The sequence below is a fragment of the Drosophila miranda genome, chromosome 3, assembly GCF_003369915.1.
Source record: "Drosophila miranda strain MSH22 chromosome 3, D.miranda_PacBio2.1, whole genome shotgun sequence".
NCBI lineage: Eukaryota > Metazoa > Arthropoda > Insecta > Diptera > Drosophilidae > Drosophila > Drosophila miranda.
The window spans coordinates 14498046-14515058 of NC_046676.1; the positions used below are offsets into that span (position 1 = coordinate 14498046).

Consider the following 17013-nt stretch of genomic DNA (forward strand, 5'->3'; position numbering starts at 1 on the left):
TCCATTCGATAGGCCGCCACAGCATTGCAGTCACATTGGCGCCAAATGCCCAGTCCAGTTTAAATTTAATTTAAATTTATAAACGAGAAAAGACAAAGTTTTGCCGTTCGCAGTGTCGGTTGCATTTTTATTAGAGCTCTTATTAATGTCGGCAGATTTTTATAGATTTTTTTTGTTAGGTTAAAATACATATGTACGATATTTTGTTCACAATTACAATCAGATTTTATAGTTTCGCATCTACTGCACATATCTACTGATTTTTATATTTTTAGCGTTGTTTGATTTGAACTACTTAAGGTGGATACAAAAACGAATAGATGTGCGAGTGGCAATTGAATAGAGATAACAAAAAAGGGGGAATATATTATTCGATAGATCAGTTCTCAGTTCCGGTTGAGTCAAGATTTACTAATTGTAAATAAAAAATGTATTGTATATATGCGTTCGTGACTTGAAATGTCAATTAAAATCTACTTCTTTCGTTTGCGTTTATATTTCGTGGAATAATATTCTATACGTTTGCGTCTATTGCGTTTTATTTGTTGATACTAAGTTGTTAATTGTTTGCATTTTTTGAATATTAAATAATTTTGATTAACTTGTGGGTTCTTCTACTATAATTTGACTAAGATTTGCAACCGCGATTCCAAGCTTTCATTTTCATCCTGCTGAGTTTATCTTTTGTTTTGTTTTTTTTTTGTTAGGGCGTTTTCTTTGTTCTTTTTTTCATGTAATCAATTTGTGAATATAAATTAATGTGATATACAATAGAGTTGTTGTTATTGGGGGCGGTGCTTCTTAATCCTCATCGTCCTCGGATTCGGCTTCTTGTAGCCAAGTCAGCCAGGCGTTCACTTGGAACAGAGCGGATCCTTTGCCTGGATATTTGTCGGAAATCTCCTCCTTCCAAGAGACGAATGCTTCCTCCTCGATGATTTCAGACTCGTACAGATATTTGAACCAACGGCACAGCATGCCTAAAGCGGACAAAGCAAATGGTTAGGGGGCAACTCTTGGAGCAAATGGGAATGAAAGTAGTCCGTTCTTCATCGACTTACCCTTGGGGAAATTCTCGTTAAAGCAGAACGCCTGCAAGGCATACAACGCGATCAGTTGCAGTTCGTTTTGCCCAAGGAAGGTCTGCAGCATCTGACTATAGTTCTCCAGCAGTTGCTGCTCCTTCTGGGTAACGGATTTCTCCGGAGCTTCCTTTGGATCCAGATTGGGGGCCAGTGTCGTCTCCTTGGTTATATACTTCACCACTACGGTCATGAGGGACTGAATAAAGCCGGGGTCCTTGTAGTACTTGTTGTCCACATTCGATTTGATCCACTTATAGAAGTTGGTCGGACTGGGATCGGCCAGCAACTGCTTCATCATCTCGGCCTGCACTTTCAACAACGGATAAAGGAAGGAAAGATTGCGATCCTCGAGTATTTCGGCCAGTCTCTCCTTGTTACGATCAACCTCTGGCAGACTGTTCATCAGGTCAATTTTACTTGCTCGGAACTTCTCCTCCAAGGCCTCCTTGCCAATGCTCTTATGCAGCTGCTGCAGCACCAAGAGGAAAAGCGGGAAGTGCTGTCCATTGTCCGTGTAGTTGGCGATGTCGTTCAGCTTCAGCAGAGCTGGCTCGCATACGGCCTTGCTCAGGACGCTCGCCACGAGGGCCGTGATCCTCGGATTGAGAGCTTCGCGCTCGTTCATCTTGTTGACCAACTGCTTGAAGACCTCCACTACAATGTTCGGCTTGATGCTCGACTGTTTGCGTAATGTCTGCAAGAAGCGCACGATGCGCTCCAAGTAGACATCATTCACACGGTCCAACACATCCATCAGCAAGTTCGTGCACACATCCTTCAGGGACTTCTCGGGCAGTTTCAGCTCGAGGAATCCCTCAGCTAGCTCAGTGAATCGGTCAGATTTGAGGGAGGGTATTGGTGTTTCCCCTTCCTGCTCTGCAGCTGGCGCTGGAGCTTCGACCTCTGTCTCCTCATCCTTTGGCTCCTCGTCGTAGAAGAACTTCTCCTTGAAGTAGAGGGTGGCTTTCTTGCCGTGTTCCTCCTTGCTGGTATACTTATCCTTCTTCTGCTGCTTGGCCGAGCCATTGCCTGATGGTGTGCTAGGTCTCTCCACGGAACCACTCTTCGGTTGTTGCTGTTCTTTGCCGTCGTTCGAAGACTTTGAGGATTGGCCGTCCGCGCTCTGCTCATCTAATTTCTCCCGCGAGCCACCCGAGCTGAAGTTGGGCGACGATGAGGTCGCCTTAAGGGTCTTCTCTTGCTGAACTCCGTGGAGTGTCTTGTTATCCGCGTATTCCGCAGACGGGGTGGACGATGGACGTGTGGGATTCGTCAGATGGGATGTGGGAGTACCCAGCAATGGATAGTGGGAATTGGATAGCTGTCCCTGGTCCTTGCCCTGGCTGCTGTTGGGTGGCGTCGACATGGGCAACGTGGCTGGGAACTTCTGGTTTTGGTTGGCCGCTCGGAAAAGCAAGGAGTTGGCCGCCGGGCGCATTTGCAAGTTCTCCACCGCATCCTGGTTCGTGGTGATCAAATTGCGCTTGAAACGCGGCGCTAGCTCCTTGCTGCCCAGCAGCTGATTACCGCCATATTGTCCGTCGTTGCGGTCCCTGTCCCGGTCGTTGTTCCTGCGCGAATCATCCCGATCTCGGTCCCGGTTACCAGATGACCCTCCTCCGCCATTTCCTCCACCGTTCTGGTTGTGCTTGTTGTAGCGATTGTTGTAGTTTCCGCCGCCGCCGCCGCCGCTGCCGCCGCCTCCGTTCTGGTCGCGATTGCGGTCGCCGCGATTGTTGTACTGGCGATTATCGCGATCTCGGTCCCGATTCGAGCTGGTGGCGAACCTGGAAAAGAGCATTTATTAGGTATATATTCATCCATCGAAACTAGATGGATTGCTGGAAGTCGGAAAGTCTCTACTTACGGGGACACAATGGGAGAGGATCCGGTGACACTTAGCCCGCTGAACATATCATTATAGCCAGGCTGGATATTCAAGTGGAATCGGTTCATCCAGCTGTCGGAATCGCGATCGTTGTTGCGCATATCGCGATTGCGATTGGGGAAGGGGGTGCGTATGATAGAGTCGTCGTCCGAGCGTATTTGCTTTATGGGGACGGGTCCCTCGGCGGTACCAACCTTGCGTGGAATCCAATGGTTCAGTCGCAGCTCGATGACATCCTTTAGCATGAAGCGTATCCTTGGTGGATATTCAGTTGACTTTGATCGACGTTCCAACGTCTCGAAGTACTGATTCATCAGCTCTTTGCCCTGTTCTGAATCCAGATTCTTGCCGCAAGTCTTGAGCAACTGAGCCAGGCATTCCATGTCCTCGCACATTTCCTGCGCACCGGCCGTACGCTTCTTCTTCTTGTCCAGTAGCTCCATGATGCACTGATGCAGCACGGTCTTCGACAGCATGTCGAGCTTGTTGAGCTCCCCAATAAATTTAACGTTGCCGAGCATGCGCTGCTTCGCCAGGTGGCGGCGTTCCTCCTCGTCGGCCTCATTTTCTGGCGGCGGTCTGCTGTTGTCGTTCTCGTCACGCTTCAGACGATTGTTAAACTTGTCGCGACAGACGGCGATCAGGAGTCGCAGGAAAGTGCAAGAGTTGTTTGGTTCCTTATCAAACGATGGTGCTTCCTCGGACAGGCGCTTGCACAGCTGTGCGTACATAGACGAGTACTTGGGCTCATCCAATGCCTTGTCAAAGATCAGCAAGATCACACCATTCAAAATGACAATCGAATTGAGGTCAAGTTGCAGCAGTTCATCGCTCAGCTCCTGGAATTTCTCGGGCGTTAGCTTGTTCAGTATTCCCCTTACGCGCCGGAACACGGCATCGTTCTTCTCGCTCTGCGTAAGTCCATGCTGCGGACGCAACGATGGTGGTATCCAACGACCAGTAATTGGCGGAGGAGTGTTTCCCTTGGTGCCTCCTGCTGCCTGTGATTGCTGCTGCTGCTGTTGTTGTTGTTGTTGATGCTGCTGCTGTTGGTGCTGCTGGTGCTGCTGTGACGACTGTGATTGCTGAGAAGTGGCTGCCGAGTGGGCAGAGTTGTTCAAAGAATGGTTCGAAGAATTGGAAGTTGAAGCTGAAACCTGAGCAGGCGCATTTCCGTTACGAACGGCAGTAGGACGACTGGCGGCCGCACCACGATCGTAGCGATCCGTTTCGGGGGCCCTATTGTAGCCAGATCGGGGGCCTGCTGCTCCAGCACCTCCGTTTCGCTCTTGGCTGTTAGTATTGTTGTATCGTTGATGTGAGGGAGAGTCTTCGTAGCTGTCGCGGTAGTTGTTGGGGTATTCTTCGCGACGAACTCCGCTCACGACTCCATCGTTGCCACCACGCGAATGCCCGTACGACGACTTGTTAATTGAGTTAGATGCAGCTCCGTTGTAGTTGGACGAGGAGTTGCCGTTGCCGTAACGCGACTGTTGTCCGTTGCTTCCATTGCCGTTCTCGTAGTTGCGGGATGAGCGGTAATTACTGCCACCGCCGCCGCCGCCACTACTTCCGCCGCTTGCTCCGCCAGCAGGACCGCCGGTGGAGTTGGAGTTTATTGATCGATTATTATAGCTGCCATCGGAGTTGGAGTGATAGCTGCGGCTACCACGATGCGCTCCGCCTTGCTGATCACTCGAAGAATATCGTCCAGAGCCGTTGTAGCTGTCGGAGCTGCCGAGCTGCTGGTTGTTGATGCTTTGACCCAAAATGTCACTATTCTTTTGATAGTAACGCGACGACGACGAGTCACCCTGGTAAGATCGTCGAGGTCTTGGGCTCACCTCACTATCGTGTTGACGAATTTTGGCGGAATTTTTACTATAGCCAGTGGAAAAGAGTCCAGTTGGGCCACCAGATGAACGGCTGCCGTTTCTACCACCCAAACCCTCGCTGCTGTTGCTAATGGCTGGGGATACTCCACCGCCGGACTTGTAGCTAGAACTGTTCGAGCCCTTGCGATAGTTGCCGCCTCCTTGGTTCGATGCGGGTGTTGAGCCCTTGTCGATCTTCACCAGATTCTTAAGATTGTTGAACGTATCTGTCGCTGTGGTAATCGGCAAAAGATTGGGACTGGTATTGAGCAGGGTTTTCCCGACCGTTGGTGTCGGTGGGGTTTGGCCACCGCAGCTGACGCCTATAACGCCACCGCCTCCGCCGCCACCACGATTGGTAAGCTGATCGTAATTGCGCTCGATCTCGCTGGGGTTCGCCGTTATTACCAGTCTTAAATCGCTGCCGCCGCCGATGCTCGTCGTATCACCGGTGCTGGTGCCTCCCTCAATGGTGATCGTTTTACCGCTCCGAAACTGATCTATGATGACGCCTGCCTGGTGCCCGTTGGTGTGCTCCCAACGTTGCGGACTGTCGTCGTAAGAGTGCAAAAGGGGAGCGGCGTCGTACGTTGATAGAGGAATGGTGATGATTTTTTTAGATCAACTCGGGGCGAAATATAAATTGCAGCTGTGAACACAGGTGCAACGAGCGAGCTCTCTCTAGTGTGTGGTGGTGGTCGGTCGTTTGGGGGATACCGCTGGCTGCTGGTTGCTCCTCCTGGTCGGATCTGGCCTGATCCTTCAACACAGAAACGGGACACACACACAAATCTGACAACACACACGCGCACGCACACAGAGACAGTAGGGTAGGTTGCGTTAAGACTCGAGTGGAGGCGTTCCTTCCGTTCGGTTGGGTTGCTTCTTCGTCTTCTTATTCTTGTTCAGCTGAGGCCTGCGTGGTAACTGGGGGATTAGTCTCTCAGTTCCGTTACACTTGGGCTGCCTTGCGTATATGGAAGTCCTATGTCAAGCAATGAAAGAATTTGGGAACCAAAATCAAAACAAATTTATAACCGACTTGGGAGAAGGGATAAAATAGACTGTATTCAGAGCTTACGCTAGAACTAGCTCGTATTGTGACACAAATGTACAGGAAAACTAATCGCCCCACTTATTGGCGATATATAGTCAACACACAGATAATTACAGTTATTTTTGCCACATAACTGTTGCACCTGCACTCGGCAATGGATAGTCAATGCAAACTGGAAGTGCTTTATGGAAATAGCCTCGCCAAATAAAACAAATTCAAGTTAATTTCACTGCTTTTCCGTTCCGTTACGTTCTGTTCTCTCTCACTCACTCTTCGTACTTGCTTTGTTTGCTGGCACGGCGTTGCCATCCGTTGGTAATTTAGCACAGTGATATTTAAGAATAATTAAACAATGATTTATGAGTTGTTGTGAAAAAATCAATATTTTCTAGATGTATCTCAACGACAGCATGTGTGGTTTAGTTCAAACAAATCGAAATTACTTTCACTGGAATTGAATCATATGGTGGGGCTCTCTACTTCTTTGTTCCAGCTTTCTTTGTTTGCTCTCACGCTCGTTCGTGCTACTCCCATACCCCACAATGGAAACTGGAAGAATGCGGCCCACGAAGCGAGCGGGATGGGGATACGAAAAGTAACCAAATTGCTAGAAGCTGATGCGCAAGAACGGCGCACCACAGCCACAGCCAGTGTCAGTGTCCTTTCTTTGTGTGGAGGTTTATGGCCTCTGCTTTGGAGCTCGGTCGGTCGCCTGCTAGCTATCTCGCTCGCTCGATGCTGGTCTTCTGCGCCATCGAATTAAAGTGCCTTGACCCCAAGAAATGAACAGAGTCGCTCCCGATACGCATATACTAGGCATAGCCACAGACGAGGGGAGCACTGCGTTGATTAGCGTGTTTAGTCAACGGCAGAGTGGTAAAAATTCCCTCATTGCACACTTGGACATGAGTCACTTTGTTTATTTTTTCTGAATTTGCTAGCCTTGCCTTGCCTTAATTGATTGAAGTCTATCTATGTACTATAATGTATAAGTATGTGAGTGTGTGTGTGTATATCGAAGCAGCTTGAACAACCCTGGCCCGTCTTTGGTCCTAAGCCTAGTCTCGAGTCTGTATATTTGTATGTATATCCGTATTCGACTCGCAAGTATTGCCTGCAATAGTGCCTTCTAAACATCCCCCCCAAAATGTGGCCAATGTGAAAATCCACCCCGTGTCAGAGTCACTGCAACGAGGCGTCGACGACCCCGACCCGACCCGACCGCGCCTCGGGCCCTCCCTCCCTCTCGACGTAAGACCCAGTTGTGGATGATTTTGACCTCAATTCCAGCGCGTGGCCCGTGTACAAGTGTTTGCTGGTCTGAGAGGTGCAAATTTAACCAACCAAATGGCACACCCACGTTATAAAACTCTCTTTTGGTTGTGGGGGCGCTGTTGTATGATGGAATATCTCGTATCTTCAACCGATCCCAGAGGCCTTCGACTCCTCCTACTTTCATTCCGCTAAGGCGCACTCAATTTTTCCAATGACGAAAACAGGGCGAACAAAGTGCATCAATACAGACACAATTCGTAGGCATATGTGTGTGTGTTTGTTCACAGATCATCTAAGCGAGAAGATACGGCGCACACGGAAACACACAAAGTGAAGCTGGCCGAAGGAAAATAGACAAACTCAAACTCACCCACCAGGGGTGGCGGGGTCTTCCAAAGGGGGAAGACACACTGTTAGAGCAACGTCAACAGCATTTGAGATTTTCCAATGTGCCTCCGCCATTTTGTTGCATGAATATGTGTACATACATATGTACATACACACACACACAGGCAACTTTCTTTGTGCTTGTACTTCCGAGTGATTCATTTAGTTTGCCTTTTAAATGTTCTGTCCCCTATTGCATTTTTTCAGTTTAAACATTGTCAATTTTCACATCGAAAAGCAAATTGCACTAATCATTTTCCGTCTCACTTTTATTGATTTCCCAGCATGACTTTTTCGCCATGAAGAAACGAGGACGTGCTACACAGACACATACATACACAAAAAATCGGTTTTCTCTAAATCATCATGGCAAATTTTGAGGCTATAATTCGAAATTCACTTTTAAACTAAGTTCACTTTGCCTTTTCGATCAAAAGTAGGAGGAAAAAGGACGGCCTAGCAAGTCCTTCTCAAATTCATTGTACTAACCTTTATTTTCACTAATTTCGTATTCCGTATGGCCAACACGCAAGCTGAAAATGTGAATTAGAGATGCGCATTAGTGATGTAAAAACACATCGATGCATCGAGCATCGATGTTTTTTTGCCGATGTTTACCGATGTTTTTCGGTGTTTTTGCTCGTTTTTGCTGTTTTTGCAAAACATCGATCGTTTAATTTCAAATTATTGCGTATTTGTCTTCTGTAATAGGCTCTGCACACTGAGCCCATCCCGGGGGAATGGTGGGATTTTTTGACAGATGTGAAACTCCGATTCACACTGCCACCATCCACCATCCGTCAAAAACAGCTGATCCCAATAACAAGTTTATTAAATTTGCGCGGAAGATTTATTAATTCTTGGTTCTTATAATGGATGATGAAGATATAGCAATTATTTCGGCTGTGGTTCAACAGCAAAATATTTTCTTGCACCAACTAATAATGTTGCTGTCAATGAATAATGATGATGAATGATGACTTTAACATTGACGAGGATGAGATGACCCAGATGACTGCCATAAAACACAAAAGCCAGGAAGATTATGGTCGTTTGTGAGTACTTCTACTAACTTCACCCATAGTTTTAAGTACAAGGACATATTTTATGGTTTTAGAAGCGGTTCGGGACATTTTGGGAGAAAGATGTACCAGAAAACAACGAGGCGTTTTTCAAAGAGAGTTTCCGAATGGAGAGGCCTTGCTTTGATATTTTAGTGAATCGGCTTGAAGTGCTGCGAAAGAAGGACACCAACTGCCGAGCTGCAATTCCTTTGGAAAAGCGCATCGCCATTGCGCTATACACTTTGGGCTCGTCCTCTGAGTACCGAACAGTTGGCAGGCTTTTCGGTGTAGCTCCAAACAGTGTGTGTAATATCCTGCACGAGTTTTGCAGAGCACTTATCGACGAGTTTTCGAAGGAGTACATGTCGCCCAATAACCTAACTTCCGACAAAATTTATGAGTGCGTAAAGGGATTCGAGGCAATTGGGTTTCATCAGTGCCTAGGTGCAATTGGTAGGAAATCAATAAGAACTTCAGCAATATGTTTACATATAAATTGGTTTTTAAACTTCCTTTTTATTCTAGATGGATGCCACATCGAAATAAAACCACCAGCAGCTGAGGCAGTAGACCACCATAACTATAAGGGCAGGTATTCCACAGTCTTGTTTGCCCTAGTGGATTATAGGTATGCAAATATCTTGCACAAAAATATGTATTTAGCAAGTTGGTTTAATGTCCTAAATTATTTAAATCCGATTCTTTTTAGATACAGATTTACATATGTAAATATCGGCTCTGCAGGAAGGTGCAATGACTCGATGATATACCAGAAGTCAAGCCTTGCAAAACATATCGAAGCATCGGCATTACTCCAAGAGAAAGCCAAGGAAATAAGCGGAGTAAACGTCCCTGTAATGCTTATCGGGGACTCGGCATTTAGGTTTTCTAACAAGCTGATGAAACCTTACCCGTTTTCCACAGTCGCCTCTTTGGAACAGCGCACGTTTAACTACAACCTTTCCAAAGCTAGGCGAGTGGTGGAAAATGCATTTGGGCATTTTTAATAAGTCTAATAAGTCGTTCTGGAATTTTGTTTGGGTGCTGATCAATTCCTGCACCATACGTCGTGCTCCTCCTTCTTTCTGTGGTGGTCCTTTTGTTGTTCGAGACGCTCCTGGGCGATCTCTGCCAGCCACGAAATGTCGGTCTTTTTCTTTTTCTTTGGCGGACGCCCAGACAAGGTGCTGGAGCTACAAGATCCGTCCAGGTCCATCTCAATAATATCCGAAAAGTACTCATCAGGATCTGCAATGAACACCTTAAATGAAATATATTTTTTTAGCAATAAATTAATAAAACTTACTGTCGTTGTCCAATGTGCTCTGCTCCATGTTGTTTGCACTCAAGATGCCAAATCAGCGAACTTCAGCTCAGCGCCCTGAATGTGACGGTCAACCGGCGGTAATCTGATATCTTGCACATGCCGCAAGATCAGCATTATCGCTTATGCCAAGTCGGCTTACCGACTGTAGCTTTGTAGCTCTAAGTACATATATTTTGTAGCTTTGCATTCTTTGGCAATTAAATACTTTTGATTCAGCTTATGCCCTAGCTTGCTGGTGGCTCCTAGTTTTAGTTCTGTTCTTATAACGTGCTACACAGACACATATGTACATACACAAAAAATCGGTTTTCTCTAAATCATCATGGCAAATTTTGAGGCTATAATTCGAAATTCACTTTTAAACTAAGTTCACTTTGCCTTTTCGATCAAAAGTAGGAGGAAAAAGGACGGCCTAGCAAGTCCTTCTCAAATTCATTGTACTAACCTTTATTTTCACTAATTTCGTATTCCGTATGGCCAACACGCAAGCTGAAAATGTGAATTAGAGATGCGCATTAGTGATGTAAAAACACATCGATGCATCGAGCATCGATGTTTTTTTGCCGATGTTTACCGATGTTTTTCGGTGTTTTTGCTCGTTTTTGCTGTTTTTGCAAAACATCGATCGTTTAATTTCAAATTATTGCGTATTTGTCTTCTGTAATAGGCTCTGCACACTGAGCCCATCCCGGGGGAATGGTGGGATTTTTTGACAGATGTGAAACTCCGATTCACACTGCCACCATCCACCATCCGTCAAAAACAGCTGATCCCAATAACAAGTTTATTAAATTTGCGCGGAAGATTTATTAATTCTTGGTTCTTATAATGGATGATGAAGATATAGCAATTATTTCGGCTGTGGTTCAACAGCAAAATATTTTCTTGCACCAACTAATAATGTTGCTGTCAATGAATAATGATGATGAATGATGACTTTAACATTGACGAGGATGAGATGACCCAGATGACTGCCATAAAAACACAAAAGCCAGGAAGATTATGGTCGTTTGTGAGTACTTCTACTAACTTCACCCATAGTTTTAAGTACAAGGACATATTTTATGGTTTTAGAAGCGGTTCGGGACATTTTGGGAGAAAGATGTACCAGAAAACAACGAGGCGTTTTTCAAAGAGAGTTTCCGAATGGAGAGGCCTTGCTTTGATATTTTAGTGAATCGGCTTGAAGGGCTGCGAAAGAAGGACACCAACTGCCGAGCTGCAATTCCTTTGGAAAAGCGCATCGCCATTGCGCTATACACTTTGGGCTCGTCCTCTGAGTATCGAACAGTTGGCAGGCTTTTCGGTGTAGCTCCAAACAGTGTGTGTAATATCCTGCACGAGTTTTGCAGAGCACTTATCGACGAGTTTTCGAAGGAGTACATGTCGCCCAATAACCTAACTTCCGACAAAATTTATGAGTGCGTAAAGGGATTCGAGGAAATTGGGTTTCATCAGTGCCTAGGAAATCAATAAGAACTTCAGCAATATGTTTACATATAAATTGGTTTTTAAACTTCCTTTTTATTCTAGATGGATGCCACATCGAAATTAAAATAAATAAATAAATAAAAATTAAATAAATTAATAACACGTACAACGATACCGTCTGACACTCAGAAATATACCAAAATATACCGCCTCATTTTCAAAATATACCGTGAATATACTGACGAATTCAATTTCCATTTTACTTATTCCTCGTTTTTTATCTTCCGTTGAATATAACTAATTAAATATAACCCTCAGCGCTACCCACATAATTTTATCCAATGAATGCATCAACTTTCTACACAATTGGTTAGTTTTTAGTCCTTGCTTTTATTGTATTTTGACTAAAACAAGGTTTAAACAAAATAGGTAAAAAACAAAAAAACAGTCGCAATGTTGCTGGTATTTGAAGACTCATTTGTTGTCAACCAGGGTATGGGCGGTTGTATACCCTATTTCGTAAATATTATATAAAGATACTGTTTTCCAACCTGCTTTCAAACGTAATTAGTAAAGACCTTGTCGTAGATTGCTTTTTTAAGGCCTCTTCATGCATTCGATTAGGTTCTTGTATACAAATCCTGATCCCAGTACCAGTTCTTGGTCTCTGTAGACAGACTATGAGCTGCAAAATATCGTTTAAAACAGTGACTATCTAGTTTCTGCATTAATTAGAGCCTGGAACGACACACATTTCCGCTATTCTATATCATCCATTTCCCCCAGGGTATGTGTGCATGGAATTAGCAACATGTTTGTGTATGGAACGAGACTCATTGTTGCTAAAGCGAAACTGCGGCGAACTGCGGCGAACTGCGGCGAACTCAAATTCGATTCAAAAAACGACCAATTCTTTGTTCCGTTGAATAATACTATCTATATAGAACATTAAGCCATGCCCACTTAATTTTGTACGATTGATGAATCAATTCTATACATGATTGGCCTATTCGAAATACTTGCTTTTATTGGATTTCTATATAACATTGAAAATTAAATTAATATTAAATGTCAGCGATGTTTTTTGAACTAGAGTTGGAGAACTATTGATTGCACTGTCGATGTTTTCGAAAACCTATCGTCTACTATCGATGGTGCCCACTATCGACAGCAGCGTGACCGCGGACTTATCGTTAAAATATATCGTCCCACAGAAAGATTTCAAAATACCATCTCATTTAAAAAATCTACCGTATACTGACGAATTCAAGTTCTTTTTACATATTCCTCGATTTTGATCTTCCGTGGAATATTACTATATATATAGCACATTTAGCCATGCCCACATAATTTTATATGGTTACTGATTCAACTTTCTACTTGACTGGCTTATTTTAAATACTTGCTTTTATAAGATTTTGCCTAAAAAAAAGGTTTTAGTGAAAAAGGTCAAACAAAAAATAGTTAGGGCGTAATTGTTCCTATTTCTCATAGTTTTATTCCATTGATAAATACATTTTCTACAAGATTAACGAATTTTAAATACTCCCATTTATTGTATTTTGACTAAAACAAGGTTTAAACAAAAAAAACAGTCACAATGTTGTAACGTCAATGTTGCTGGTATTTAAAGTCTTGTTGCTTGTCAGCCTATGGCCATTTGTATACACTAGTATTTGGTTTATTTTATATAAAGCTGCTTTAAAACGTAATTTAGAAAGACCATTTCTAAAAATGATATGTCTTAGTCGTTACTCATTCCTGGTCTTTGTAAGGAGACCACTACCTGCAAAATATCGTTGAAATATCTTTTAAACAGAGATTGACAACAGCCCAAGGATGACCCAAGCCCGAGGATGATTTCCATGTTTTTCACAAATAGAAAAGTTCTCAGAATACACACTACTTGAATTCATAAGTGATTTTATTTAGACTATAACAAACCCTTAAAAATACAAGATGGCAAATATAACATGTACTATTCATCATCGAGTATTTCTATGGACGCATTGGGCTCATCCTCCTTTTCGTCCATACTGTCGGATTCGCTTGAGGGAGGTTTGAGTTCCTCGATTTCATCCTTGAGATCCTCGATTTGCTCTTCGTACAGCCGCTTTTGTGCTGCCAGCTGCAATGATACGCGATTGTTTAGTGGCAATGGAAAGGCAAACCATCTTATGTAAGGCGTACAAACCTTAAACTCGAACTCCCGCTCTGCCATCAGACGTTGGTTCTCGGCCTGCTTCTCCCACTGCTTTTTGTTTTCCCGCAACAATTCTTGGTAGGTCTCCGAAATTTCCTTTCGCAGCCTCTCCTCCAGCAGCTGCTTCTTCAGTACATGGTCCAACTTCAATCGATCGATCTCTTGCCGCAGGCTGTACGGCAAAAAGTGTATTATACGATGTGTTATTATGCCGAAAAGCGATGAGCTATTACCTAATATTATTCTCCTCAATCTCTTTGATGTATTCGTACTGGGTATTCTTTTTAGAGTTGTCAAAGAAACCAGAATATCGTGTACTATGCTGCTTTATCAAAGGCTCTTTAAAAATGATATTCTTCGCTATGGAGGCGAAGTTGAGCACGTTCAGGTTTTCCTCATAGCACTTCTCCAGCGGTGTGACAGTCACTATCATGGCCAAGCGTTCCTTTCCGAGCAGGGCTGCTTGCAACAGCATGGTAAGCTTTGAATCGCGAAATGGTATGACGTCATTATTTGGCTTCTTCCGTGAAGTACTGGCCGCGTCCAGACACCGCCCCAAAGTCATTAGGGAGGTGTTGATGTTTTTCGCCTCCTTGAGGCGTAACCCGATGGTGCCCGTGTTGTTTACACGCTCCGAGCCCGCGAGGTCGCAAAACTTGTACGAACATTGAGTGGTCATTCCCGAGCAGTTGTACTTCAACACATCCACGATGAAGACACAGTGGGATCTGCTAGAGTTCGCGTTCACCGAGGTCGAAGCGTAGGTGGAACGCTGCTGTCCCAGCCGCAGCAGCTGCAAGGCTTCCTCGCTGCTTCTTACGAACACAGTCGTCAGGCCCTTGATATATACTTGACCTTTATTACACGAGATCTTCATGGGCTTTCGCGGAACAGCACCAAGATTTTCTTGACGCGGCGGTATGGTCAATAGGTCATATACCAGTTCATTGTAGATCTCGACAAATGATACCCAAATCATTACCGAGACGTTCGGGTCGTCCTTTGTCTCGAAGGTGTGATCCCCCTGAATCGCCTCCTTCAGTCGCTCGTGATGCCCGCCAATATCCGGGCACAAGCTAAGCAGTTTCTTGCTTATTTGAATTTCCCGCAACGTGGTCTCGTCCTGAAGGAACTCAATGCAGCCTTTGACCAGTTTTAGTTTGGGTGAGTGGTATAAGTTTTCCATGTAGATGGTGAATATGTGCTCTAGGCCGCGGGGTATAACACCAGCAAGCACATCATCGCCTTTGTTGGAAAAAACATTATGAGGAGTTGCCCTTTGGTGCAGACAGTAAAATATCGAACATACCAAGCAATGTGTACGTTTTTCCCGAGCCTGAAGTGCCATACGTCATTATGGTAACGCATTCTTCTTCCAGAATCCTGGGACCAACACAGATGTCGTAGACATCCCGCTGCCCAACGGAGCCATCGAATATAGATGTGAATCCAAAGTGCTTTACCATTTTGTTGACATTGGTGCTGGTGTTTTCACTCTTCACGCTGGTAACCAGCACTTTTCCATCGTCTGATACCGAGTATGCTTTGGAGGCGACACCCACGGGACGCAGACGCAAAAAGACCTGTGGCCCAGTATCCCCGACACTGATATCTTCAGCACTCGGGACACTAGTTGCATAGTCTCCACCATTGGATGCGCACTCTGACTCAGAGTCTGAGCCGTCTGTGCTCTCCATGGCTTCATGTATATCATCGAACAGACGCAACTTTTTCTCCGGTCTTGGTCGACGGCGCCGGTCAACGCTGGGATCTCGAGCCATGAGAAATGAGCGCTTCTCGCGCACTGGTGTTTCATACGAATCGCTCATGTTAAGGTGTGACGGTTGCCGGATTAGCGCTTTTTTTCAGACGCCTCTGGTAGGGTTGCCGCTTTTTTCAAATTTGTGTAGATGACAGCTACGACCAGTGATACGGTATCGAACGTTGAACGTAATGTTTATACCGTGATAGTTTTTGCCAAAATTTATTGATATTTTCTATCAAATATAATTCCATAAAGACTGCAAGTTCAAGGCACACAAGACTAGAAACATTTCCCATACAAAATATAGATGAGTCAGTTCATACATCGAATATGTACCAAACGAATTTACAGCGTACGCTCCCAGGTCTTCGGTTGCTGCATTCGCGCTTTTTTTCAGACGCCTCTGGTAGGGTTGCCGCTTTTTTCAAATTTGTGTAGCTAACCAGCTAACAGCTACGACCAGTGATACGGTATCGAACGTTGACAGTTCGTAATATTTATATCGTGATAGTTTTTGCCAAAATTTATTGATATTTTCTATCAAATATAATTCCATAAAGACTGCAAGTTCAAGGCACACAAGACTAGAAGCATTTCTCATACAAAATATAGATGAGTCAGTTCATACATCAAATATGCATCGAGCATCGATGTTTTCATTCAAATTTACATCACTAGTGTGGACTTAGAGGCAGGAAGAAGCAATTCGTCAGTATATTTACGGTATATTTTTAAAATGTATTTATATATATATACAGTATATTTGCGGTATATTTCAGTATATTTGATCGATACATTTTATCAGCTGAAATCGATAAAAAACAACTTTAATTTCCTTAACTTTTTCTTTCTTTCTCTTTTTGCTATTTCAAAATACAAAGGGAGATGTCCATCCGCCGATGATCTGCTATCGCCTGTCACAATTATACGCAGCAGCGCACAATATCCGCACGTTAGCCTGCGGCCTTGCTGTTCGTTACCCGGCCATGGGTGTTTTTAACGATTTTACATCAGGAAGGAGTGAGGAGTTACGCGTCTGTGGGACGTCTATTGGTAAGACAATACAAATCTTTGATGCTATAGCTACCACCTAGTAATAGTCTTTTTCCAGACGGGACAACAACGAACTTGATAAGAAGTCTTTGATCACGTATATCTTGTCGGTGCAAGATGTGTTCCCGGAGCCGCCTTGATCCATTTATTGCAGAGCTCATTTGTGCACCTTTGTGCCATTTGCCAGCAAACGCTTGATGTTGTTGATCTTGCACGCATTCGGCCCTACTTGCCGCTTGTCGTTGGGCTGCGGCTCTGGCCCGTCGTCTTGATCAATGGAGTCTATCCAGTACATGCAGCTGCGACGCGGCTCGAAGACCAGGGAACGTCCACCACCTTCCACAAAACCACGTGCCGACTTCATGTCAGTAAATGCTACTGTACATTCAGTCGACAGCGATGCCATCCGGCTCAATCAGATCCGATTCCTCGATCTGCTACACATATGTAGGAGCCATTGAGGAAGGTCTTGTGGTCCGTCAAGGATACGATACCGAAAACGAACTTAGCCCACTCCCCCTTTATTTAAACAGGGCAACAGCTTGAATTAAACCGTGAAAATAATACAAACAATAACAGTTTTTCTTGTGCATCCATTTTCGAT

General features: G+C 44.5%; 4 protein-coding genes across 5 annotated transcripts; 2 read left to right on the top strand and 2 right to left on the bottom strand.

The window, feature by feature from the left end:
* Positions 1-98: 98 nt before the first annotated feature.
* LOC108159517 (eukaryotic translation initiation factor 4 gamma 2) lies at positions 99-8145 on the bottom strand. The gene is made up of 4 exons (XM_033390455.1): positions 8056-8145; positions 2953-5832; positions 1062-2872; positions 99-980 (listed from the first exon to the last, which is right to left on the bottom strand). The coding sequence occupies exons 2-4, from the start codon at positions 3702-3704 to the stop codon at positions 802-804; spliced, it is 2742 nt and encodes a 913-aa protein (XP_033246346.1). The 5' UTR covers positions 3705-5832; positions 8056-8145; the 3' UTR covers positions 99-801.
* A 68-nt stretch (positions 8146-8213) lies between these two features.
* LOC117187711 (putative nuclease HARBI1) lies at positions 8214-9832 on the top strand. 2 transcript variants are annotated; one of them, XR_004472329.1, is made up of 4 exons: positions 8214-8621; positions 8684-9083; positions 9156-9258; positions 9340-9832. XR_004472329.1 is itself a non-coding variant. In XM_033390456.1 (3 exons), the coding sequence occupies exons 1-3, from the start codon at positions 8612-8614 to the stop codon at positions 9635-9637; spliced, it is 411 nt and encodes a 136-aa protein (XP_033246347.1). In that variant the 5' UTR covers positions 8255-8611; the 3' UTR covers positions 9638-9832. The 2 variants fall into 2 exon arrangements, 1 of the variants encoding a protein (XP_033246347.1); XM_033390456.1 differs by lacking the exon at positions 8684-9083 and having other exon boundaries at positions 8255-8621.
* A 434-nt stretch (positions 9833-10266) lies between these two features.
* On the top strand, positions 10267-11508 carry LOC108159518. The gene is made up of 2 exons (XM_017292878.2): positions 10267-10969; positions 11032-11508. The coding sequence occupies exons 1-2, from the start codon at positions 10877-10879 to the stop codon at positions 11431-11433; spliced, it is 495 nt and encodes a 164-aa protein (XP_017148367.2). The 5' UTR covers positions 10267-10876; the 3' UTR covers positions 11434-11508.
* A 1786-nt stretch (positions 11509-13294) lies between these two features.
* Positions 13295-15555, bottom strand: LOC117188050 (kinesin-like protein subito). Its single transcript, XM_033391266.1, has 4 exons — positions 14901-15555; positions 13825-14836; positions 13583-13763; positions 13295-13516 (listed from the first exon to the last, which is right to left on the bottom strand). The coding sequence occupies exons 1-4, from the start codon at positions 15418-15420 to the stop codon at positions 13367-13369; spliced, it is 1863 nt and encodes a 620-aa protein (XP_033247157.1). The 5' UTR covers positions 15421-15555; the 3' UTR covers positions 13295-13366.
* Between the last annotated feature and the right edge of the window lie 1458 nt (positions 15556-17013).